The sequence below is a fragment of the Molossus molossus genome, unplaced genomic scaffold, assembly GCF_014108415.1.
Source record: "Molossus molossus isolate mMolMol1 unplaced genomic scaffold, mMolMol1.p scaffold_m16_p_29, whole genome shotgun sequence".
In the NCBI taxonomy this organism is placed as follows: Eukaryota; Metazoa; Chordata; class Mammalia; order Chiroptera; family Molossidae; genus Molossus; species Molossus molossus.
In genome coordinates, this window is record NW_023425365.1 from 2,612,391 (window position 1) to 2,636,742 (window position 24,352).

Below are 24,352 nucleotides of genomic sequence, written 5' to 3' on the forward strand. Positions count from 1 at the left end.
TACAATACAAACAGTGATGGAAAACACATGAGCAGTAACAAGTTTTAATCTTGCTTCTCAGTACTAACATGGGCTAATCTGTGGAAGCAGCTCATTCCACTGTCACCCAGGATATAGCCACACCAGGCTCTGCTGAAGGGTGCTCTCTTTTAAATGGGACACCTCATATTGTCTTCTTAACTGATACCTGAGGACATTGCAGATGAGTAGTACATGGTGGAAAATTCTCCTTTCATGAAGACGTACTCTCTTCCTACAAGGTATGTTTCCTGTATTTTTTCATGTACCAGTATACAATTATCTTACAGTTGATACTAAGGGGACTTAATGCAATTAATACAAATGCTTGTAAATTATATGATAAAGTTTATCTGTATAATTTATTAAAAATCAGTACTTAATTATATAGCAACCTAAAATTACTCCAGCTTTTTATGTTCTATATATAATGAATTTATTTTCAATATAATTGTAACCCTTTTTTTTTACAGCTAAGTGAAAACCTGTCATTTTGCTTTACCAAAATCATTTACACAAACATCTATTTATTCTTTTAGGGAAACAATATTACCTTAATAATTAATGATAAGAAAGTTTGAGAATATCACAAATACATTAAACAGTATTTATTTTGAAATGTAAAACTATGTATTTTCTAATGTATTTTTAACTATATTAAGTATTCAAACGTTGTTTACTTACACAGTTGAATGTTCCTATTTTCCTCTGATAAATGTCTTCCTTACTCTAATGTAATGAAATGTACAGTTAAAACAGAAATCTATATAATCTCAAGGAAGAATAATAATCAGCAACAGTTTAACTAGCTCTACAGTCAACATAAAAAATTAGAAACTTTTCACAAAATCCATAAAGTCAGAATTTAAAATAAAGAGTTCCTTTATCCCATCCCAAAAGTAAATTTTGTATTAAATCTGAGATTTGAAAAAATTAACAGTGTACTTGATATTCTACTCCCTCATAACCTAAACAGAGTAGAGCCTTCTTTCCTGTAACCTGCTCAGAGGTGTGACAACCAGGAACCATGACCACATGCGCAGGATTAAATGACAAGGGAACCTGAGGGGTCTCTCTCTCTTTAAAACTAAAGTACTTTTAATGCATAACCAATGAACATAAACAACAATGCCTGGGAGGGGGGTGGGGTTGGGAGGAGGGTGTCTAGGGGGGGAAAAGGAGCAACATCCATAGCAAAAATAAATGAATAAAAATTGCAAAAAAATAAAATAAAACTAAAGTACTTTTAAACTTAATTCCACCAAGAATCATTGAGTTGTTTAAGAAAAAAAAAATCAAAAGCCCACACACATGCAAAAGCATCTTGATATTTTGTTTGTTTTCAATATTTAGCGATGCTGTATAGTGGGGGAAGGTCAGGGAATGTGCAGTCCTCCATTAAAACTAACTACTACTACATATTAAAATATTAAAACAGAATATCTGATACCTATCTGCGATTTGAGACAGAATAGATTACTTTTATAAGCATAAGCCTTCACGGACTACAGAAACAGCAGGAAACGAAGAGGGAGGAGTCTCTGCTGCTTACAGCTAGGCTGCCAGACAGCACAGAGAACTGATGGACAAAACTAGTACAAAAGGAAAAATAGCCAGCAAGGTCTCTAATCAGATGTTATTTACACTTCTAAGGTCTAGTTAATTGCTTCTTTAAGGAAAGCATAGTCTATGAAAGTATCACTTTCCACGACCAAAAAGGTCCTGTAAACACGTTTCCATGTGCATGTTTGGACGCTAAGCTTACTTGTTCACGTACCAGGCTGTGCCTTGATCACACCTGCACTTTGTCTGGATTCCATCCGTGAGCACACAATGTGTGTTATGCAACATTCATATACTGAAAACTGGTACTGGCACTTGTGAACTGAGAAATATTTTAGCCAAGGAGAAAAGTTGCCAAGCATGCGATTTAAAAGCAGTGACTTATTTTCCTAATAATAGTGTCTGACAGGAAATACCATTTCACTTAGACACATTTTCCATTCCAAGTTTGTGGGACATGGAAGGGGAAAACAGGAGCTTATGCAATGCAGATTCAGAGAGACACTTCTTAACCACATTTCCAGTCCTGAGAACCTGAACAACTCCCCACCCCGTCTTCTCTGTCCGAGGGCAATTTGGCTACCCTGTGGAAGTCACTGTGGGATAACACTTGGACTGGGCAGGAGCGAGAGGCGGGCCCAGCCGCTTCAGATATAGAAGAGGCCCTGGGAGGAACGCCTCTAAGTGCCATGGTTCATCACAGCAGCATCAGTACAGACATAATATTCCAAATATTACTCTGAAACCAAAATCCAGAGCTCTCCATGAGCAGGAAACTCTGGCAAAACTGGTCTAAACTGGGAAAATAAAAAACTTAAATATTTTTAGTTTTATAAATAACACAATGTAAGTACCTCCAAAACTATTTAAGTAAGAGCTTGAGCCATATTAATAAACAAAATTTTAAATAAGACAAACTAAAAGTCATTATTTTAAATGAGAAATAATATTCTCTATATTCTTTCTAAACAATAGGAAAAGAAAAACATTGTTACTATATAGTATTCCCTCCTAGACATGCTGATATTTTTCTACTGATAAAAAATTGCTAAAATAGAGTAAGGTAAGGTTTGGGGTCTACAATCACTTGTACTTGATCAAGTCGTTATCATCTCTGATCAAGGGTATCAATGGTGAGTTCAAAGGGAATCAAGGTTCACCTGACTTTTCTTTTCAAGTAACCAGTATATGAGAATACAAAAATCTAAGATTTATTTTATATGGTTAACAGAAGACAGAACCAGTAAAGAGAGAAAAATGTGCCAGAAGGCACTTCTGGCTTCAATACAAAGAATCCCTATCCACCACAGACAGGCCCCGTCCTGCGCTGGAGCCATGCAGGCTGACAGTGTTCACACTGCCTGTCCAGACTTGTTCTGGAGGGACCCCCAACCCGGGGAGGAAGATCCAGCTAGGTGACGGTTCCTACTTCTGCAGGTCTCTTCTCTGGCTCACCATGGAAAGGCATGATAGGCGGCTGCCCCGCCAGCCTGCACCTGGGAAGCTTCCTGACTGCCACCGAGGCCACTGGCTAAGCTAGCAGGTCAGAGCTTCCACCCCATTCAAGGCAGGAAGGGCCTCACATAAATAGTCAGTACAGGAAGGGGAGTGTGGAAGGGAGGAAGGGAGAAAGGAGCACTGGCGGATGCTCCTCCTGACCCCAGGGGTGACTGGTCAGCAGCCGTGTAGGAGGGCACATGGAAGAGAAACCACCCCTCTGCCCCACGCTAGGTTTCTTTCCTCTTCTTGCCCCGTGTGCCGGCTTCTCTCATCCTCCCAGCTCTGCTCCTCACAGCAGGGCCCCCCTACGTCAGCCACCCCTCCTCATCCTAGGCTGCACCCCATGCCCAGGTTCTCCTGGGAGGCAGGAGGAGGATGGTGTCCACAGGAATGAAGGCAACAGGAAAAGCCTAGGTTCCTGGTTTCCCACTTTGGCTAACACATTCCTTTGATATGTTTTTAGCTTTTTTAAATGTTTTTATTGATTTTTTTAGAGCCAGAGGAAGGGGGAGAGAGAGAGAGAGAGAGACATCGATGTGAGAGTGAAACATCGATTGGCTGCCTCCTGCATGCCCCCGACTGGGGATCAAGCCCACAACCCGGGCATGTGCCCCAACTGGGAATTGAACCGGGTCCTCTCAGTCCATGGAATGACCTCAATCCACTGAGCCATGTGGGCCGGGTTGATACATATTTTTAAAAGTTCTTAGGTCTATATTTCAGGTATATTAAGTGTTAAATTTTTTTCTGCTCTAGCCTGGGAAACCACAGCCCTTATATCTCTAAGTCTCTACAGGAAAATACTGAAACTCAACCAACTCAAAAACACTTTTCTTAAACCAAACTCTTCACCTCCCAGGGATCAGAGTAAGTGGGGCTAAACCTTGAGAAACTGTGGCCCCAAACAACTTCCTAGGTGGGCCCTGTTCCTGGACTTTTGAGGGACCAGTATGTGGGAACCCTTTCATGGTAATAACGTCTAATGCTGTGAAAATGGTAGTAAAAGGTACAGGGGGACCAGGGCAAAGACGACTGTGTTGGCAGGTGAATATTTGAACATTTAGAAGGCAACATGCTCCTTTACTCACAACCCCACTACCCTCTTCAGCAGGCTATGTCTTCTATTTCAACCTCTCTCACATGTGAGTATCTTTTACATGTCTTTATTTCTGCTGGTCTCCATCAGCAGGCTGAGGGTTATCAAGGGTACACAGACTTACATGAACAAGTTTACTTTCGGAGTCTGAGAACCACTCATCTAGAGATTCCTCCCAATGGACTAAGACACGGTGTACACAGTCAGTTTAGTTCTATGTACTACCTTGGACATTTATATTTTAGTTTCTCTCTTAATTCATCTGACCAAGTATTAACTTTGACAACAATCCTACATGTACCTGAGAGGACATTTAGGAGCTGTGGTTTTGTGTTTTGAGCAGGGAGAGAACAGGAAGGTGGGGGAGTCTCCCTCAACAGTGCCCAGACTCTGTCCACCTCATGGATTCCACCTCCCAGCATGTTCCTGGTATACAGCCGATACCTGATAGATGCTCACTGAAAAACTCCAGCAACCTCAAAGCCAGAGACAGGATCTCAAATGACATTTCATTCAACAGCTTCTTTACCAAGGTCAGACAAGGTCAGAGCAGCTATGGCCCCAGAAGACGTAGCTGCAATGCAGAACAATGTAAACGAATAAACTGGTACCAGGGATGAGCTTTGGTTTAGCTAAGGACTAAGAAATGCATTAGCTGAGAGTTTTGGAGATCAAGGCAAAGTTGGGGACCAAGCATTAAGGAGCCAGGAATCACAGAGAAGCCTAAGGTCAAGAAACATAATGGATAAAAGTAAGGCAGGCAGCCAAGAAGCAGAAATAATGTGCCAGAGACAAAGTGATATTGGGAAAGAAGTCCAGTCGACCTTAACTAACCACCAGAGGACCCCAGGACTCCAGGTTCTCACCGGTCCGCCCTCCAGGACTCTCACCTGTCCGTCCCACAGGTTTTCACCTGTCCACCCTCCAGGACACTCATCTGTCCGCCCTCCAGGACATTCATCAGTCCGCCCTCCAGGATTCTCACCTGTCCACCCTCCAGGACAGCAGACAAGCTGCTGGACTTGGCATTGCAAGCACAGTCTCTCTCTGCACCGTACAGCTCTGGCCACACACCTACGTCTGCCCTCCCAGTGCAAGCTGGGTGTGAGCCCTCTGTATAGATGTTACCAGGAAACTGCAGACTGGCTGCAGAGGAAGAAATGACAGTGTCTGCCTGGGAGGCCACTGAGTTTGGAAATAAAAGTAGAGTGTCCCACGTAGGCTGAATCAGAAGATGCAGAGAATGTGCTGGACACATGGACTTGTACTCTGCTCTAATTTTCTTTGGTCATGTGGCCTCCAGGGAAGCCACGGCAGCTCTGCACACCCTCTCCTCCTGGTTACTGTCAGGCGTGCATCTGGAGTAACTTCTTAACTGACACCCCCATAAGACAGTGCAGAGCTATGAAGTGGATTTCAGAATAAGATTATTATCATACAAAAAGCGGATGCCATTCTCAAACATGTCCTAGCACAGCTAAGTGTGGGCTATCACAGGGGTGGGTGATGTCCAGCCACCCAGGAGCAAAAGGTTCACACTGTTGTTGAGCTTTCTTAAGAATTAAATAACATTAATCTTCCTCTAGTGATTGAAAGATATTCCACATATATTGCCCTGGCCAGCATGGCTTGGTGGTTGGAGCATTGATTGGCCCGCACACCAAAGGGTCTTGGGTTTGATTCCAAGTGAAGGGCAGGTATCTGGGTTGTCGGTTCGTATGATCTCTGGCCGTGTTGTAGAAGGCAACCAAGTGATGCGTCTCTCACATCAATGCTTCTCTTTCTACCTCTTCTCTCTTCCTCTCCCCTTCCCTTCTACTCTTTCTAAAAATCAATGGAAAAAAATATCCTCTGGTGAGGATTAACAAAAGATATATCACATATAAATGAATATTTTAATTTAGTTAATGCACTTCTGATTCCTAAACCCAGAAAAGAGATGTTACAGCTGACTTTGGGCTCTGGGAAATGGCAGCCGCTTGCATGACTCACGGACTTGGGGCTAGGTCTTCTGAAGCCAGGGCCAGCTGACTGCCTCTGGAAGCCCTGACGGTCAAGGCGCTGTCTGGTGCTTGGGCACAGCAGGCCAGCAGCACTGCTGGGTGCCCTGGCTGAGGGACATCTGGGAGAATAAGGGAAGACTAGCATGAACCTATTTTGGATGATTCATAATGCTTTTAATTTTTGAAAATTACAAAGAATGTTTCACAGGTCATGGTGAAGAAACCATGATAAGTAAACACACCTGTGGGAATATCCACACTCAGTTTAACAACCGAGCTATGCTCAGGTTATCACTCATACATTACAGTATTGTGTGGGCTTTAAAAAATACAGCTGAACCCCACCCCACCCCCTCCACCCTGGAAAACCAAACAATCGCAATGGCAGGATGAGCAAGAAAAAATAGCCTGGAGCCCAGATGCTTTGGATCAGGTATTAAACAATGGGACAGATTAGAAGGAAGAAATCCAACGACACTGTGCAAAAGTGACCGATTCTGAGACTGAGGCTGGGAGGATGGTGGAAGAGAGAAATCCACTAAAGGAAACTTCCAGACGTCATGCCAAGGAGACACGAGGACTTTAGTTTGAAACTGCCGTCGATATTAAGGAATGGAAGGATTTGGGAACAGTCAGGTATGATAATGTTTTTATTTTTAAAGACATTGATTATTTTCCTAGGTATAAAAACTGCATTTACAGCCCTGGATGGTGTGGCTCAGTTGAGTGTCATCTCGGGCTCCTAAAGGTTGCTGGTTCGATTCCCAGCCACATGCCCGGATTGTGGGCTCCACTCCTGACCCACAGTGTGGTGTGTGTAGGAGGCAACCAATCAATGCTTCTCTCCCTCTCCCTAAAAATCAATTTTAAAAAGGTGCTCTTACTGCTCATTATAAAAATTAAGAAAGAAAAAGCACAAGAAGTTATTCATCCTTTACCACCCATAGATGATCATCAATTAGATATGTTTGTTTCAGGGTTTTTATCTGTTTGGTATGTATGGATTTTTTATATTTATTTTCAACTTCAAAAATATAATATTTCCTATTTTTAAACATCTACACAATATGTTGTGGGTTACAACGTATTTCAGGAACACTCTATTTTATTTTACGATTTCTCTTGAATCACAGCTCTACCTTTAATTTTACTATCACATTAAGTCTATGAACATCTCTGTGCACATGAGGGTTATTTCCTGATTAGATGAAAAACAAAGATCTTCTGAAAGCTAAACAATGCATATGCTGAATTGCTTCCCCCCCAATTTTTTTTTAATCCTCACCGGAGGGTATTTTTCTATTTATCTTCAGATAGAGGGGGAGGGAGGGAGGAAGAGAGAGAGAGAGAAGCACCAATGTAAGAGGGACACAACGACTGGTTGCCTCCCGCACAAACCTAACCAGGCCTGGGGACCAAACCACAACAGAGGCACGTGCCCTTGACCAGAATCGAACCCGAGACTCTTTGGTCCATGGGCCGACGCTCTAACGGCTGAGCCAAACCGGCCAGGGCAACTTCATAAAACTTCTTATAACTTTACTCTCACACTAGCAGTGGACAGGAAGGGCATTTCATCAGACTCCTGCCAACTCCGAGAAATGTATAGTTGCAGACTTGTATGCTGAACCATTAACTTAATCTTCAATGTCTACTTAGACTGGTCCTGCACACAAGACAACATGAAGGAGTGTGTGCTCCTAGTCTTCTTGGCTTTGTGCTCTGCCAAACCCCTATTTCGCCCTTCGTACGTGACGCTGAAGAATATGATGCTGAAGGACATGGAAGATGATGGTGATGGTGACGCTGCCAACTCTCTTTTCCCAACAAGAGAGTCAATTTACCCCTTCTTCCCATTTGATCTGCTTCCAACATGTCCTTTCGGATGCCAGTGCTACTCAAGAGTTGTACACTGTTCTGATTTAGGTAAGACCATGTCAGCTTGTTTTGGAGAATAATGTCATTCTGACAAAAGTGAATTTTTGAGAAGTATAACAAACCCCAAAGTACATGCAAACTTATTTAATTCTCTGCCGAATATTTTATTTTCTAATACTACTAATGAAGGAGTTCTCGAATAGAGGGCAGACACATGCCCTGCTCAAAAGGAGGGTGCGGTGGAAGTTTACATCGAGTTGCTGGATTCAGCTGTTTCCAAAAGAGGGGGTGACTCAGATGTGCCACACTTCAGGAAGCCACTTTCTGGCACTCACCTTCCCTTGGGCGGCCACTTACAGAGTACAAAGGAGCACACGCTGCCTCCTGCTACAGCATCTGTCATACTGGTCAAGCTTGTTACAGCCCTTCCCAAGGCGTTAGTATAGTGTGCTAGTAAGAGACACAGTGAGAAGTAGACAGAAGCATTCAGAAGAAGATGATGAGCCAGCATCAGTGGGGAAGTCTTAATGAATATCTCAGTTCGGAAAAGATGGCTATCAAGCTTTACCTTTGGCACTGCTGTGAAGGAGAGATGATCACACGCAGCAGTATTTGGGCACAGCTGGTCTGAAAGCCCAGGCACAGTGAGAGTGGGAAGAACAGCAGGAAGGAGAGGCAGCTTTGAGACAGACCCTGATGTGAGAAAAGGTTGTAGTTAGGGAATATCAGAAGGCACTGCCATTTCTAAGCTGCATCCCAGGCAAGAAACAACTCTAACATGAGAGTGCAGAGGGAGTATACATGAAAACACTTTGTAAAACAAAAGTCATGATAAGAATGTACGTATGTGCTTTGACAGCTGGATATAAACTGTGTGGGTTCAGGATATGCCAGTGACTAAGGAGATGCCAGCAGTGTCCTCAGCCATGGCCTTCGTGGCTGCTCCCCAGCACAGCCGTGCTTCTGTAGAGCACTCTAGAGGAAGCCCCGCACAGCTCGGCTCCAATATGCAGCTGTCAGCAAAGAGCAGAGAGACCACACCACTGCAAGGCAGACAGCCGGTTGCAAACAGTGTTTTCCTGAATATTTAGCTTATGAAATAAACTACTACTAAACGAAACTACTACTAAACGAAACCCGTACTAGCACATTTTTTTTCTTTCAATTTTTATTCTTTATTTATTTTTAGAGAGAGAGGAAGGGAGAGGAAGAGAGATCGAAACATCGATGAGAGAGAACATCAACTGGCTGCCTCCTGCATGCCCCCCACTGGGGATCGGGCCCACAACCTGGGCATGTGCCCTGACCGGGAATCGAACTGGCAGCCTCTTGGTACAGGGTCAATGCTCAACCACTGAGCCACACTGGCCAGGCCTGGCAGATACCCTTAAATGACACCTCTCCATTAGCAGCATACACCACACCTCTCCCATGACCACTGACAACGAAAAGGGTTTGAGTATTTGTCACTCTTTCTCCCTCAGAAAATGAAATTCTTTTCAGAGCCCCTAATTTCATCAGGGGCAGGGCAGGAGAAAGTTGGTCCAATTCTGTGTAACCAAGCCCATCTGCAGGACATTTGGCTTCCTGTAACACTTTCCCCTTCGTTTTCTCAAACCAAAACCATCTCCTAACAAAACAGCTACCTCACTAGTCTATCAAATTAGTAACCCCTTCCCCTTTTCCTGTCTATGGTCAAACTTCTCAAAGGTTATCAGTCTTAAAGTGCAGAGGAAAAGCTGTGGAGTGAGCTACTGAGAGTCACAACATACAGATAGTGAATTCTTCAGCCAGGGCTGTTCCAAATGCGACTACGCTTCAGGACTGAGGGTGGCTCCACCCAAAATGCACTAATATCTGAAACTCACTTTAACATGCATAAAAGATGAAATCATGGACAGTTACTCAAATGCTGATGGTAGAAAGAGAATATAGGTTTTCACTGTAAAATTCTTTCCACTTTCCACATGTTACCTTTGAACAGTAAAATATTGAGGAAACACCAGACCCCATATCCATCCAGCAGAACAGCTGTATGGGAAGTCTGACAACACGCAGAGGGGCATGTTTGGCCATCCAGGAAAAGCAAAAAAAGTAAGGCAGAAATGCACCATGTACAGCTTCTGGTAATTCTGCTCTTTTTTGTTTTTTAATTCAAGAGGGAACAACAGATTTTATTTTTAAAAGATATAATTAACATTTATTGAGTACCTATACAAAGAAGATTGTTTTTTTTCTTTTTTCTTTTTCCTCACTCGAGGACATTTTTCCATTTTTTGTTCAGATAAAGTGGGAGGGGGAGAGAGAGAGAGAGAAACATCCATGCGAAAGGTACACATTGAGTGGTTGCCACCCACACGACCCAACCAGGGCTGGGGACAAACTGCAACCAAGGTATGTGCCCTTAGTGGGAACCGAACCCTGGTCTCTCGGAACCATAGGCTGACGCTCTAACCGCTGAGCCAAACCGGCTAGGGTGAAGATTTAGTTTCTTAAAACAATCAGAACCCCAGGCTCCAATGTAGGGCCACCACATGCTGAAAATGCGCCAAGAACGTGAACGTTCCTCAGCAGGAAGTGTGCCAGCGGGAGCCGTGCCTCAGCTGCCTAGCAGGCGCGGTGCTGAAATCCACCCGTTTCACATCGTCCTGCAGCAGTGAGCAGTGACAGCTAGACCCATTGGACACCTTGTAAAAAGAAACTACTTGAAAAAGGTCGTTAGGCCTTTCCAAAAAACAACGGTTAGGTTATATGCACATGTTAAGTCACCTGTTACTTCATGGTAACCACAGACTTAGTATGTGCACCTTTCTAACACACCAGCACCCCTCCTCAGCATACAGGCATGTGTAACGTGTGATTATCTCTAACACACCAGCACCCCTCCTCAGCAGACAGCCATGTGTAACGTGTGTTTATTATTTCTCAGGTCTGTCCTCTGTCCCGAACAACATTCCACTGGATACTCGGATGGTTGACCTTCAAAACAATAAAATTAAGGAAATCAAAGAAAATGATTTTAAAGGACTCACTTCACTTTATGTAAGAATATATGCTCATATTTTCAAATATTAAAGCGAAAATCTCTATTACTGCTAAAATAATTACTTGTATTGTGTTCGTGTAAATAAGTCTTACTTTTCTGTGTGAAGAATGACAAAAGCCTGCTCTCTAGCGGTGTCCAGTTAATAGACTTGACCTGAAAAGTTATAGACTTGACCTGGCTGATGTTCACTGAACACAGCCAGGTGAAAGGCAATGGGCTGGGGATTAAGTGGATGGTTCTTAAATAAATTTATGATCTCTTTAGGTAATCACAGACACTATGCACTAAAATGAACACAATTATAATTATTTATAGGAAGTCTTTAGCAAACAGTATTAAGAAAATCTGTACTCAAACCAATTTATTTATCTGAAGACATCACAAATGTCTAACAGTAGCACATGCAATATTCTCTGACTAATATATATTTGCATGTTTTTGTCCCTAGGCCTTTAAAGATGAAAAATACATTTCTTTACTGTATTTATTAATATTTTAATTTTCTAAGATTTAAATGATTTTTATTTCTCTTTTTAACATTTTGAGCCTGTAGATTTTAGCAAGTAAAGTTCTAATTTGGCATTAAGCTGGGGGAGCCTGACTCCATGCTGCCACAGGCACTGGGGATTCAGCACGGTAGTCAGCCAACATTGCTCTTCCGGGACGTTCTCCACAGTCCCACACTGTGTCGGAGAGCAGAAATGCAAAACTTGTCAACTGCAGTGAGTTACAGAGAAGGTAGAGGCAGCACAGCCACATGTCTCTTGCTGCCACGGAGCACACCTTGTTATCCTCCTTTAGCTGGAAGATGTGGGGCCACTCTGCCCGCCTGGTGCCCTCGGGTCAGTGCGTGGACCCCACTGCCCCATCCCAGCAGGTAGGAAAAGAGGACTGAGTCCCAGCATGCAAACCAATGCCTGTGTATCGGCGGGATGAGCAAACCAACCAGGCTGATTGTGTTCTAGACACCAAGAGAAATGCTCTTTTTTTTTTTTTTATTCCTCACCCGAGGACATTCTTTTCCATTCTTTGTTCGGATAGAGTGGGAGGGAGAGAGAGAGAGAGAGAAACATTGACGTGAAAGGGACAATCGAGCGGCTGCCATCCGCACGACCCAACCAGGGCCGGGGACAAACTACAACCAAGGCACGCGACCCCAGCGGGAACCAAAGCCGGGTCTCTCTGGACCGCAGGCCGATGCTCCAATCACTGAGCCAAACTGGCCAGGGCCGAGAGACACTCTTTACTAGGCTCTCTTGCTCAGTCCTTACACCAAGCCTGCCTGGGAGGGTGGCACCGAGGGAGCCAAGTCATTCCTTTCTCTGCACGTCCAGGCATCTGGGCTCGTGAGGCCTCGACTGCTCCCTTCTTTCAAATGTGCTGTGCAGACAGCCCCACACATACCATAGTTTCCAATTATGAATGGAGGGGGAGTCTGCAGAGCATATATTTATCCTGTAGCACAGGCTTCCCTTAAATATTAAGACGATCAGAAATACAAATGGCACAGTGGATTCAATCAAGGATCCTTCTTGTCTACCCTATGCACTCCAGACCACAGAAACTTTTGGAGAATGGCAAGGCCATAAGTCTACCCTCATCAGTTGGAAATACAGCCTATGAATGCTTCTACCACTACTTCAACTTATATATAGCTATATAACCACAAGAATAATTAACATCATATTTAATACCAAAACCATAAGAAGTTTTCAGTTTTATTTGTCATAACATTATTTATTACACTTTAGGAATATTCCAGGAACTTATTCTGTATGTATTCCTGCTTAATCATTGGGAAATGAGAATCACAAAGGTGACAGGAGCTGCCTTAGGCCTCCTTAAGTTTTTTTTAGTCAATGCCATTGTACTGGAGAGTGTTCTAGAGGCAGGCAAAACTGGGCTCAAATCCTGTCTCCACCAGAAGTACACACTGGAAGGTAGCTTACCGCTCCGAGCCCAACCTTCTCAGATGTAAAAGGGGTGTAAAACCAGCATGGAATTCAGAATACTCATTTAGACTAGACGACTGAATACCTGTAAGGTGCTCAGCACACAACCATTAGCTATTATTGCCACCAGCCTAGTGTTTCCAAACTGGCCAATGTACTAAGTAAAGTACTTTTCAAAGCACATACTTTATACTTGAATTGTGGGCATATTGTATATTTCAAAACATTTATTTAATTATAGTATCACTGGTATCTGTCTTTAAATAGAGTCAAACTGTTTTTTAGATACTCTGTACATTCTCTGTATTTCGTTTTAGCTGCTTGTTCAGCATTGTAGTTCCTACCAAAGGATGACACAGCACCAGAGAATGGGTGAGATGGTCACGCACACTCACAGCTCACTGCCAGCCCATAGCACAGCCACATGCACATTGGCCTACTTCTACAAGGCCACACTCTCCTCATCTTCTGTCCTGACATAGAACTACGTGGTTTGGGCTCTGTGACGGCACTTTTGGAATTACTACGTAGAACCCAACACAAACTGCGGCTTGCCTGGACACAGTCTGCCCACCCAGCTAGGAGGGGCACATGGGACGGCACTGCAAAGAAACTCTTGTCCCATTGTGTACTACTTACACTTCCTTTTATGAAGCTCTGACAACTATGTCTTAACCAGAGAGGGAAAAGCAAACCCCAGAAAGGACGCATGGAGCTGACGGAGGCACGCACTCCCCGCAGCTCTTTCAGAGGCAGACCCAGAAGTGCAGTGTGGAGGGCAGAGGGGCCACACTGGAAAAGCCCCTCTCGTCACTGTGCCCATTTCCTCATCACCAAAAGGAGAGGAGTGCCTTTTGCTAATCTGACCTCATGGGATAGAGTGAAGGTTCATCGAGTTGTTACCTCCCCAGGCCTGACCCCATATTGCAGTGTAACAAAAGGAAATTAAGAACAGCCCTGGCTGGTTTGGCTCCGCGGTTGGAGCGTCGGCCTGTGGTCCAGAGAGACCCGGGTTCGGTTCCCACTAGGGGCGCATACCTCGGTTGCAGTTTGTCCCCGGCCCTGGTTGGGTCGTGCGGGTGGCAGCCATTCGATGTATCCCTTTCACATCGATGTTTCTCTCTCTCTCCCTCCCACTCTATCTGAACAAAAAAAAAAAAAAAAAGGAAAGGAAATAAGAACAAACTCTTAGTTGGCATCACACATTCAGAAAAGAGTACATTGTAGCATTTGGTAACAAATGCAGTTTCACCTTTCCCAGGTAAAGGTGAGCAGTACTGCAGGTCTGAAGGAAGGGCAGGGAGGGGCGGCACGTGCCTCCGGGAATGAACACATGTGACAGCAAAGGGAGTGTGACTGTCAGAGGATTTATTTCGGTTTCTTCTGTGCAATACCACAACATGAATATCAGCAGGACGCACATCAGTTCAGTGTGGAGACCAGGAGAGGCCGCTGTAGAGTGGGACCAGGGACAGTACCATAAAGGAATGATCTAGAGCTGCCCCCTGAAAGAACCCAAGGGTCTAGATGAGGAGAGAGGGACACAAGTCCTAAGGGACACAAGTCCTAAGGAACACTAAGCCACCTGCCACCGTCACCCTGGGGAAACACTCTTGCAAATCTGGCAGTGAACAATGTACATTTTGAAGTGAAAATAATTACTAGGGTGACTGACAAGTACAGTTGCCAAGGACCGTCCCAATTTTGGTTCTGAAGTCCCCACAGGGGTCTGGCTGTGAAGAACTGCTCCCAGTTCTTTTACTCACAGCGGTTGCTGTCTCCTGTAAGGTGCTACCATGTCATGCTGAGCATGAAAAAGGGTGGAGTCATTCCTCAGGACCCACTCCTGTGGCCCCAATGTCTGAAATACATCTGAGGGCACACGATAGGAGTTTATTCTGACAGGTCTGTATTCTAGGATTCATGGTAAACATTGGGAAACATGAAAGAAGAGAGTTAAACTTAACTTTGCAGAGTGCACAAATTTCCAGGTAAGATAAAGATACTACTACTGACCACTTCATAAAGGGAAGTGGACACTGGAGGGAACCTCCACCATTGAACACATCACCTCCTCAAGATAAACCGAAGGCACAAAACCAATCATTAAAACTTTGCATTTTCCCAACTCAGTAGTAAACAGATACAGTTTAGATTGGGCTGAGGAATCATGTACATTGTTAATGAAGAATAGAGAATGATGTAACTTGCACTGTTTTCATGAGTGACAACCACTGAACAGCTTCCTAATACAGTGTAACTTTCTATGCTTCATCTAGGCTCTGATCCTGAACAACAACAAGCTAACAAAGATTCACCCAAAAGCCTTCCTAACCACAAAGAAGTTGAAAAGATTGTATTTGTCCCACAATCAACTGACTGAAATACCACTTAATCTTCCCAAATCATTAGCAGAACTCAGAATTCATGAAAATAAAGTTAAAAAAATAAAAAAGGAAACATTCAAAGGAATGAATGCTTTACATGTTCTGGGTAAGTTTTTCCAAATAAATGAGACATTTAGAAACTGTAAGTAATACACAGAAGCAGAGATTTTTATCATCATTAACAATGACTGATAATTTCTAAAAAAAATTTGAATCTAATATTCTTTACCTAGATAAGCCATCTACAAATCAACTAAAATACTGAAATTTACAGCGCTGAAAGATGCGTTTTATAATATCCATACACCCGTTCTCAAGAATCCTCTCCAGTACCTAGTGTGGTTTCTGTTTTCTGACTGCCCCCATAATCAGTAACATCTGTTATTAAATTTAAAGGCACCATTTTTAATATATTGTACAAACAACTCAAATACAGTATAGAAAATTAATTCAGATACTGTGTGGAAGGTACATTAAATTTTTTATTATCTGCTTTAGATCACTGAGCTAAGGAATTTGTAGGTGTATTTTAAATTCCACCCTATTTTCCTTCTTTCTAAAAGCCATGGAAAAATCATGCCGTCTCCCCCTACAATATCCATTTATTCTCATTCATTTATTCACTTATTTAATTCAACCAAGTACCTGGCACTTTACCAAACAGTGTTGTCACTTACTGGCATTTCCTCAGTTATTTTTCTGTTAATCAAGTAACAATTTCTAACTGACTTATAATTTAAAAAGTTTAGGTAACTCATTAATGTATACTGGCAAACACAAACATCTTGAATTATATGAAAGCTGGTCTTTTTTTCTAACATAATATTACCACAGTGAATCCTTGATCATGCTTATGGTTGGAAGAGAGTGACGTTATTGATTTAGTAATTCAAAGCAAAATAGTAAATCTGTTATATATTTCAACCTGTATAATACAAAGCAATTGTTTTCTGAGACTGGCAGAATGGTGAGTAAACAGATACAGAAACAAAGACAAGAGTGAACTAAGAGTCTGAGTAGTGCTCCTGCTTCCTGGGATGTGCACTTCTGTACTGCACGTTTCGTCTTATACAACAAACATCTGCTCAGTTATGTCATTTCCCTCCACAGAAATGAGTGCAAACCCTCTCGACAGCAGTGGGATCGAGCCAGGGGCCTTTGAAGGGGTGACAGTGTTCCACATCAGAATTGCAGAAGCTAAACTGACCTCAATTCCTAAAGGTTTGTGTTCACTTTATTTAAGATAAAGTATTTGTTTAATTGCTATCCTTAACTATTAAATGTAATGTAATATAAACTGTAAACACTACACTGTAATTAGAATCCTTTTTACCAGGGTATCCAGTCAGTGTAGAATAAAATTGAGTGTTTTCTCATGGACACCATAAAGAGCCATAGGTAGTACTTTTTTTTTGGTCAGTATGAAACCAGAATCTTTTTTCCCTCAGTGAGAACAAACATTCAGAAGAAATAAACGCCTAATTTCCCTTTTCTCTTCTGATATGTACACATCTATACTCTGTCATTCTGAGGTACTGTCATGGCTGAGAATTTTGTAAAGAAGCATAGGACAATGCACAGGCCACAGACTCCTGCTCCAGCCTGCAGCAATGGTCTGGGGGCTGGCCCCGTGCACAGGCTGGGATAGACACTGGCCCTGGCAGGGCTGAGTGTGAACTTGGGCAAGGAGCTTGTTTGATCCTTCACAGGATGCTGTGCAGAATAATGAGCCAGTACAGAGAGGTCTGAGGACAAGGTGGAAGATCTGGTCAGCACCTTCTCTGACATTAACTGTCACCAGAATGAGCATCACACTCTTCATCATGTGGTCTAAAGCTCGCAACTCAAAGTAAATCGCTTCTTAAGTTCAATGCAGGACCAATTTGCTAATCATCATTCTGAACTCCAGTCTGAACTCACCCAGAAGGGCTGCCTTTCTCAGTACCCAGGCTCATTTTCTCTCTCCTCGTCCCTGACAATGGCATGTGCCCTCGCTCCTCTGATGACTACTTGGATCAGAAATACCTCCCACGGTTGAGAACATTTTTTTCTTTCACTTGGCCCTGTCTTTCAACATCCACAGTAAAAGCAGAAACTTCACCATAATCCTCTTTCTACTACCCACCTCACCCAGGAAATTAATGAAACAAATATAGATGTATCATTTAAATAATACACAGAGCTTCTATTATTAAAGTAATGATCTTTCACTCAAAAGAAAAATCACCTAAAGTAAAAGGGGAAGCAATTTTTTCATACAGAAAAAGCCAGTTTAATTCAGAACTATACAATTAAATGACACCCTAATTTAGCATTCAAGAATATGGCTGTTTTTCTAAAATGTTACACATATTTACCTTCTCATATTTAGAACAACAAAAATACAGTCTACCTAACAAGTTAGATACACGAAATCTCTTCCCTATGCTGGAAGCCAACAGAGTGAGAGGGAGCAGGAAGGGACAGGATAGTGCAGACAGTGGGGTGCTCTGGGAGAGGAGGGTGTGGCTCAGACACCCCGAGATTGTCATGCTCTTTACATTCACACCAGCAGCCTTTCTGTGCTGCAAAACATACTGACTGCAACTCACTTGAAGTTTCAAAGTGTATCTTTAAAATGAAGGTTTAACTATTTCAAGATTCTTCTAAAACCTAAAAGATTTTATGTCTTTAGTAATTTAAATTGGAGTAAAAAAATCTCTCAATTACGTAACTATTCCTTTGAGATCCCTAAAAAAAACCAAACAAACAATAACAAAAAGTTAATTTTTTTTTTATATAACTTATTTGCTAAAATGTTAAGGCTAGCCCTGGCCAGGTGGCTCAGTTGGTTAGCATGTCATCCCCATATGCCAAGGTTACGGTTCGATCTCTGGTCAGGGTACATATAAGAAGCAACCAATGAATGTATGGATGGATGAGGCAACAGATCTGTGTCTCTCCCCGCCCTCTCAACCCCCCACCTAAAATCAATTAAAAATTTTTTAAAAATTAAGGCTGACTGCCAAAATGTTATACTTCAAGCACTGCTTCCCTTGTAGCAGAATGAACTAGGATGAGAGTCCTTACCAGACCTGCCAAGTTAACATAGAATGGAAATGTTTTCCTTCTTATTCATTTGGAAAATTCTTCTTCACAATAGTATTGTGTAGAGGGGAGGAGAGACTTGTTGGAAGATAGGGTAGGAATAGAAATATCTGCATAAAAGTATGTGAATATGTGTTGGCAGTCAATGAGCTTCTACCCAAATCCATACCTTTGCTCACTTAGCCTAGTGAGGTTATACTTAATTCTGGTCATCCACCTTTTCCAGGCCCTAAGGAGAAGTCCCCTTAAGTTCTACAGACCCAAGAAGTTTCACTGACAACATGAAGAGCTCTCTCTCTCTTCTTTAACTTGCTATAACCTAGTCTAGAATAGGCTGGCACACTCTGAAATTTTTCTAGTCATTGTTGTATGCATGATGGATTTGCTCAACTAATACAAAAAGAACACTTTTCTCAACTAGCTAACTAGAACCTTTGGTTGGCAAATAATACTTTACATTTTTAATACTAAGTATTACATATAATACCAGGTCTGACATAGGACTAATAAAATAAAATCTGACTGAATTTTCTGGTTACTCTCTTATATTCCTGCTTCGGTTAATCCAGGGAGGTCTGAGGTCAGCACACAGAGGTTTAAGGAGAAGAGAAGGTGCAAACATTCACAGAGTACCAGCCATGTTCCAGGTGGCGCTGGCAGATTAAGAAATTAAGAGATACTTCTCTTATGCAGAAACTACTACTATTTGAAAATAATAAATACTGCAATGGACCAAACATATCAAACAAAGTAAAACTCCATGTATTTGTAGTGATATTTTTAAAAAAAAAGAAAAAAAAAAATTGCCCTGGCCGGTTTGGCTCAGCGGTTGGAGCGTCGGCCTGCGGTACAGAGAGACCCGGGTTCGGTTCCCGCTAAGGGCATGTACCTCGGTTGCAGTTTGTCCCCGGCCCTGGTTGGTTGTGCGGGTGGCAACCACTCGATGTGTCCCTTCACATCGATGTTTCTCTCTCTCTCTCTCTCTTCCTCCCTCTCCCTCCCGCTCTGTCTGAACAAAAAATGCAAAAATGTCCTCGGGTGAGGATAAAAAAAAAAAAAAAAAAAATCACTAGTCACCTCTGGGAATTTGTACTAATTCATTTCTTTCTTTTTTTAAAAATATTTTTCTTTATTGATTTTTGAGAGAGAGAAAGGGAGAGGGAGAGAGAGATAGAAACATGGATGAGAGAGAACATCAACTGGCCACCTCCTACATGCCCCCCACTGGGAATGGGCCCACAACCTGGGCATGTGCCCTGGCCAGGAATCGAACTGGCAACCTCTTGGTGCATGGGTCGACACTCAACCACTGAGCCATACTGGTCAGGCGGTACTAATTCATTTCTTGAAAGAATCAGGCATTTATGCTGCTTTTTCTGTAAAACTATTACATAGTAACTAAATAATTAATAAAGGAAAATTCTTTAGAGAAGAATTCTACCTAATAAATGCTTAAAGAATGGTAAAATCAGGAAAATCATCATGTTCCCATTCATAATGAAATAATGAACCTAGCAGTCATCAGTGAATGCTAAGACCATTGGGTGAAAGGGTGATCTGAGTCTAATCTAGTCTGTCTCTGAATCTAACTACTAGGTCCTAAGAAATAAGGAGGCTAGAGGACCATGATAAACTACCTTGTGGAGGCCATCAGCCTCACCCACAAATGCATATCTCAAACAAATCAATATCTCAAACAAAGCAATAGAAGAGGGAGAAAAGGAGGAAGAATGCAATAAGAACCAAATAAATGTACTCTGTAAACTTTAATAGGATCCCAACTTGAATTAATCAACAATATATTTGGGATCATTAAGAAAATAAATATTAGATGATAGTAAATAATTGTTACTAACTTTGTTAGATGTGATATTGGTTATATAAACAGAAGATGACTTTATGAGTCAGCGCTATCTAGTGAAGTCTTAACAGGTAAAATAACATTATGTATAGAGTTTAATTTTAAATATGCCAGCAAAAAACAACTGAATAAATAAAAACAAACAAATTGTTTTTAATAATTAATAATCAGGGAAGGGAGGCTAGGGGACTGGGTAAAAAAGGTGATGGGATTAAGCAAAAACAAACAAAAATCTGACACAGACAACGTTGTGGTGATCACCAGAGGGCAAGGGGGTGGGGAGTGTAAGAGGGAAAAGGGGGTAAATGGTGACAGAAGAAAGGAGACTTGACTTTGGATTGTGAACACACAATACAATACACAGATGCTGTATTATAGAATTGTACAGTTGAAACAGACATAAATTTATTAACCAACGTCACCCCAAATATTTAATTAAAAAATCAATAATCAATAACTATGGGATAGATGAAACAAGACTGGAAAAATTAAGATAGTTGTTGAAGCTTGACAACAGTTGATGGTTCATACCAGCTTTCATTTTTATGCATGTTTGACACTTTCCCTAATAAAGCTTTTAAAAAGTAGATTCCTAAAAAATTACCTATGAAGAGAAATTAAACAAGTGGGGCTCAATCTTACCTGATCTAACATACATTTCTTTCTTTATCATTAGAACTACCGTCAACTTTATTAGAGCTTCATTTAGACTCTAATAAGATTTCAACTGTGGAACTCGAGGATTTTAAACGATACAAAGATCTGCAAAGGTAAAAGTTCCTCTAATCCTTACTTACAAGTGGAAGTCTGTATGATAGAGATATTAACGGAATTTCCTGGAGAATGTGTATAGGGACCCACTCAAGATTATCATTGTTGCAACTGCAGAGTGTGAAGGCAAAGCTGGGTGGAACTGCTATTGTTCTTGGTTGTGTTTTCAGCAAACTGTACCACACCATCTGCTTAAGAGTTGATGAATTTTATATCATTTTTAGGCTGGGCCTAGGAAACAACAAAATCACAGAAATCGAAAATGGAAGTCTTGCTAACATACCACGCATAAGAGAAATACACTTGGAAAATAATAAACTAAAGAAAATCCCTTCAGGATTACAGGAGCTGAAATACCTCCAGGTAAAACATTCTACTTGTATTTTGTAGATATTAGTACTTTTCTTTCTTTTTACGAAATGTATTAGTACCTAAAGTAAAGACCAAGGGTAATGTGGAGAGCAGTAGCAAGGGTAATGTGGAGAGCAGTAGCAGCATGGGTTCCATGGAAATATCAGCTGAAACACTCAGGCACCAATTCTATCCTTCTCTTTCTCTTGCTGAAACTGCTAAGGCCACTGTGGCAGAGGCATCGCTAGGATCAGGTCCTGGGATGGCCATGGCTATGTAAAGGCAGTGGACTGGTCAGGAGGAACCCAAGTAGGACCATATTCTTTCACTCTGGAAACATTTCATGAAGGCAGACCATATGGATGAGGTCCTAGGTATTTTCACTACCAATGTGGCGCTAGGTTAGAAGTGTATATGCTTTTATAAAAATTCAGGCCAGAACATGAAGTCAAAAGCCAGTCTTTGGAATATCATAGATTCACATTTCTTATTCTTCATTACTAGAAATCTTTTCGCTCTAATCTGGCAACCCCTGACTTAGCTGGGAGGAGACACAGAGCCCTTGGAGAATCTCATAAAGATCTTCCCGAGAACAAAAATGAAGGCATTATTTTGCACATAATTTTAAAATTTCACAGATCTCCCTGATTCTCATCTATGGACCTCAAATTAGGCATCCCTGTTTAACCTCATTTCACTTTAGTCCATTTTCTCATTTACTTTCCTTGTTATACAATGTTCTCATCTTCCAAGAGGCAAAATCATGTCGAGAACAAGGCTGGGCTTTGAGCTACTTGCTTCTAGATTTCTTTCCTATTTATCCTTAAACAGGCTTTGTTAACTACACTCCTTTGAGATACAAGACATCCATGTGGATGTGTTACATGTTTATCTCAAGGTATGCTTTGACTTTTCAAATGCTACATTTAAATGTCTACTGTTAACCAGTGAGCACCACCTGAGTCTCCTCTCTAGAGCTGTCCCATCTTTGCATATATGACTCCACAACTCTGATCCCAGCTTCTGGGAGTTCTTACACCTACCCATACTCTTGCAAGCATTAAAAAAAAAAAAAAGGATTATAACACAAACAAGGAGGAACACAGCCATGATGGTACAAGCCAATGAATGCCCACAAACAAACAGACTCGTGTGCAGCACATCCCCACTTCCCAGCGAGGCCAGTGCTGCGGCCAACTGCACCTGCACCTACAAAGAGCCAGGGAAATGCCTAGGCATCTCAGAAGGCACCTGGCACAAAACCCATGAGGCAGAGGCAGGAGGGACACCAACACCAAACCTACAGGTTTTGGCAATGCCTCGAATTCTCATGACTGGCTCAGATCACTCTCACCAATCGGAAAGGCCAAAGAAGGAATTTAAAGGGATGATCAAGGGAATGAAGGGAAGTTTCTATATTGTCCATCCTGAGTAATAATTTAATTTAAAGACATATACAAAGCCTATAAAATTGTATTTTGTTCACCAGTACAAATAAAGATTCAGCTGTTGATGATGTATTACAGATATGTACTTAAGATGTCAAAAGACATATTTTTTCTGTAAAATAACTTACAAAAGAGCAGCTCTACACCTCTCTCCCTTGATCACAGAAAATACTGACAATTCTTCACATTCATATTGCAAGCCTAATTCTTAAAGCATTCAATCTCATTCTTCTGCTCATTTCTAACACTTTTAAAACACATTACTGTATATCTGGCACTGAAGTGACCCCCCCCCCACACACACACAGATGTGCAGGGAGAGTGCTCTAGGCCCCGGCATGAGTCCTATACCATACTTTACACACACAGCTCTTCTGTATGTAACACAGGAGTCTGAGTAGTTAAATTAAGTACTTTACAGGCATAAATGAGTGCATATATTTTAAGTGAAATACATTCAAATCAGTGTAAAATAAACCCAAGAACTATAGAGTATTTTCTTTTTACATTTACTGTGTTTTTTAAACCCATCTTTTTTCCTACTACAACAGATAATCTTCCTTCATAATAATTCAATTACAAAAGTGGGAGTGAATGACTTCTGCCCAACGGTTCCAAAGGTGAAGAAATCTTTATACAGTGCCATAAGTTTATTCAACAACCGGATGAAGTACGAGGAACTGCAACCTGCAACATTTCGTTGTGTTTTGGGTAGAATGAGTGTTCAGCTTGGGAACTTCAGAAAATAATAATTAATAATATCCATTTAATATAAAATTTAAAAATTATTACAGTTGGGATACTTGAACTCTATTAATAATGGTGGTTTTATGCTCAGAAGCAAAAATCTATTCCCACGTGGTACATTCAGTGACTTACTTTAGGACAAAAAAATTCATCAGAATTTTGCAAAACTATTGATACATCAGAATTCATAGAAACAAGCATCGATTGCAGTTTTCTTTTGCATACATACGATTGTGCATAAATCTCATGCTTGAATATTCGTTCTAAAAAAATAAGTCAGTATTTAACCCTTTGTTATCAAGTATATTTTAAAGAGAACTGTACTGTAATAGAATGCTTGACTTGGCAAAATCTGTGCTTTCATTTGCTGTTAAAAAAACAAAATTGACAAGGACAGTGATATGAAGAGTACAGTATATACTATTCCTATTCTTTCTTTAATAACTCTGGTAGTACTACAGTATTTCTCACAAAGTTAAAGTATGGTTTGATATAATCTTATTCAAATTCTCATGTCTTAGAGCCTTACTGTCTTCATGTTTAAAACTAACCCTTTATAACAAACCTTTGGCAAGTTCATGACCAACTCAACAGATGCTGTTCATAAAACTGGTTTTTGAACAACAGCACCTGCTTTTCTTTTT

At 41.4% G+C, this 24,352-nt stretch overlaps 2 protein-coding genes across 8 annotated transcripts in view; one reads left to right on the forward strand and one right to left on the reverse strand.

Annotated features, from left to right (window-relative positions):
• Positions 1 to 24,352, reverse strand: part of LOC118641344 (centromere protein P) — a 152,437-nt gene that overhangs the window by 44,156 nt on the left and 83,929 nt on the right. The window contains exons 5-6 of one of the 7 annotated variants that reach the window (XM_036278477.1): positions 8,627 to 8,751; positions 4,697 to 4,751 (exon numbers count right to left, since the gene is read on the reverse strand). The exons of 1 other annotated variant lie outside the window; for it this stretch is intronic. In XM_036278477.1, coding sequence (XP_036134370.1) covers positions 4,712 to 4,751; positions 8,627 to 8,751 — 165 coding nt within the window. In that variant the 3' untranslated portion in view covers positions 4,697 to 4,711. Of the gene's footprint in view, positions 1 to 702; positions 748 to 4,696; positions 4,752 to 8,626; positions 8,752 to 10,955; positions 11,038 to 21,197; positions 21,394 to 24,352 lie in introns of those variants that run through there. 5 more of the 7 variants (XM_036278481.1, XM_036278479.1, XM_036278488.1 and 2 more) reach the window with 5 other exon arrangements.
• Positions 153 to 23,815, forward strand: ASPN (asporin). Its single transcript, XM_036278475.1, has 8 exons — positions 153 to 260; positions 7,840 to 8,106; positions 10,988 to 11,100; positions 15,336 to 15,549; positions 16,554 to 16,664; positions 21,068 to 21,161; positions 21,387 to 21,525; positions 23,513 to 23,815. Exons 2-8 carry the CDS (start codon positions 7,863 to 7,865, stop codon positions 23,708 to 23,710), a joined length of 1,113 nt encoding a protein of 370 aa, XP_036134368.1. The 5' UTR covers positions 153 to 260; positions 7,840 to 7,862; the 3' UTR covers positions 23,711 to 23,815.

Excerpts from the sequence above, each read along its gene's own strand:
- ASPN (XM_036278475.1), top strand. The coding sequence starts at position 7,863 with ATGAAGGAGTGTGTGCTCCTAGTCTTCTTGGCTTTGTGCTCTGCCAAA. Across the intron at positions 8,107-10,987 it reads TGTACACTGTTCTGATTTAG|GTCTGTCCTCTGTCCCGAAC; the intron begins GTAAGACCATGT and ends ATTATTTCTCAG. Across the intron at positions 11,101-15,335 it reads AAGGACTCACTTCACTTTAT|GCTCTGATCCTGAACAACAA; the intron begins GTAAGAATATAT and ends TGCTTCATCTAG.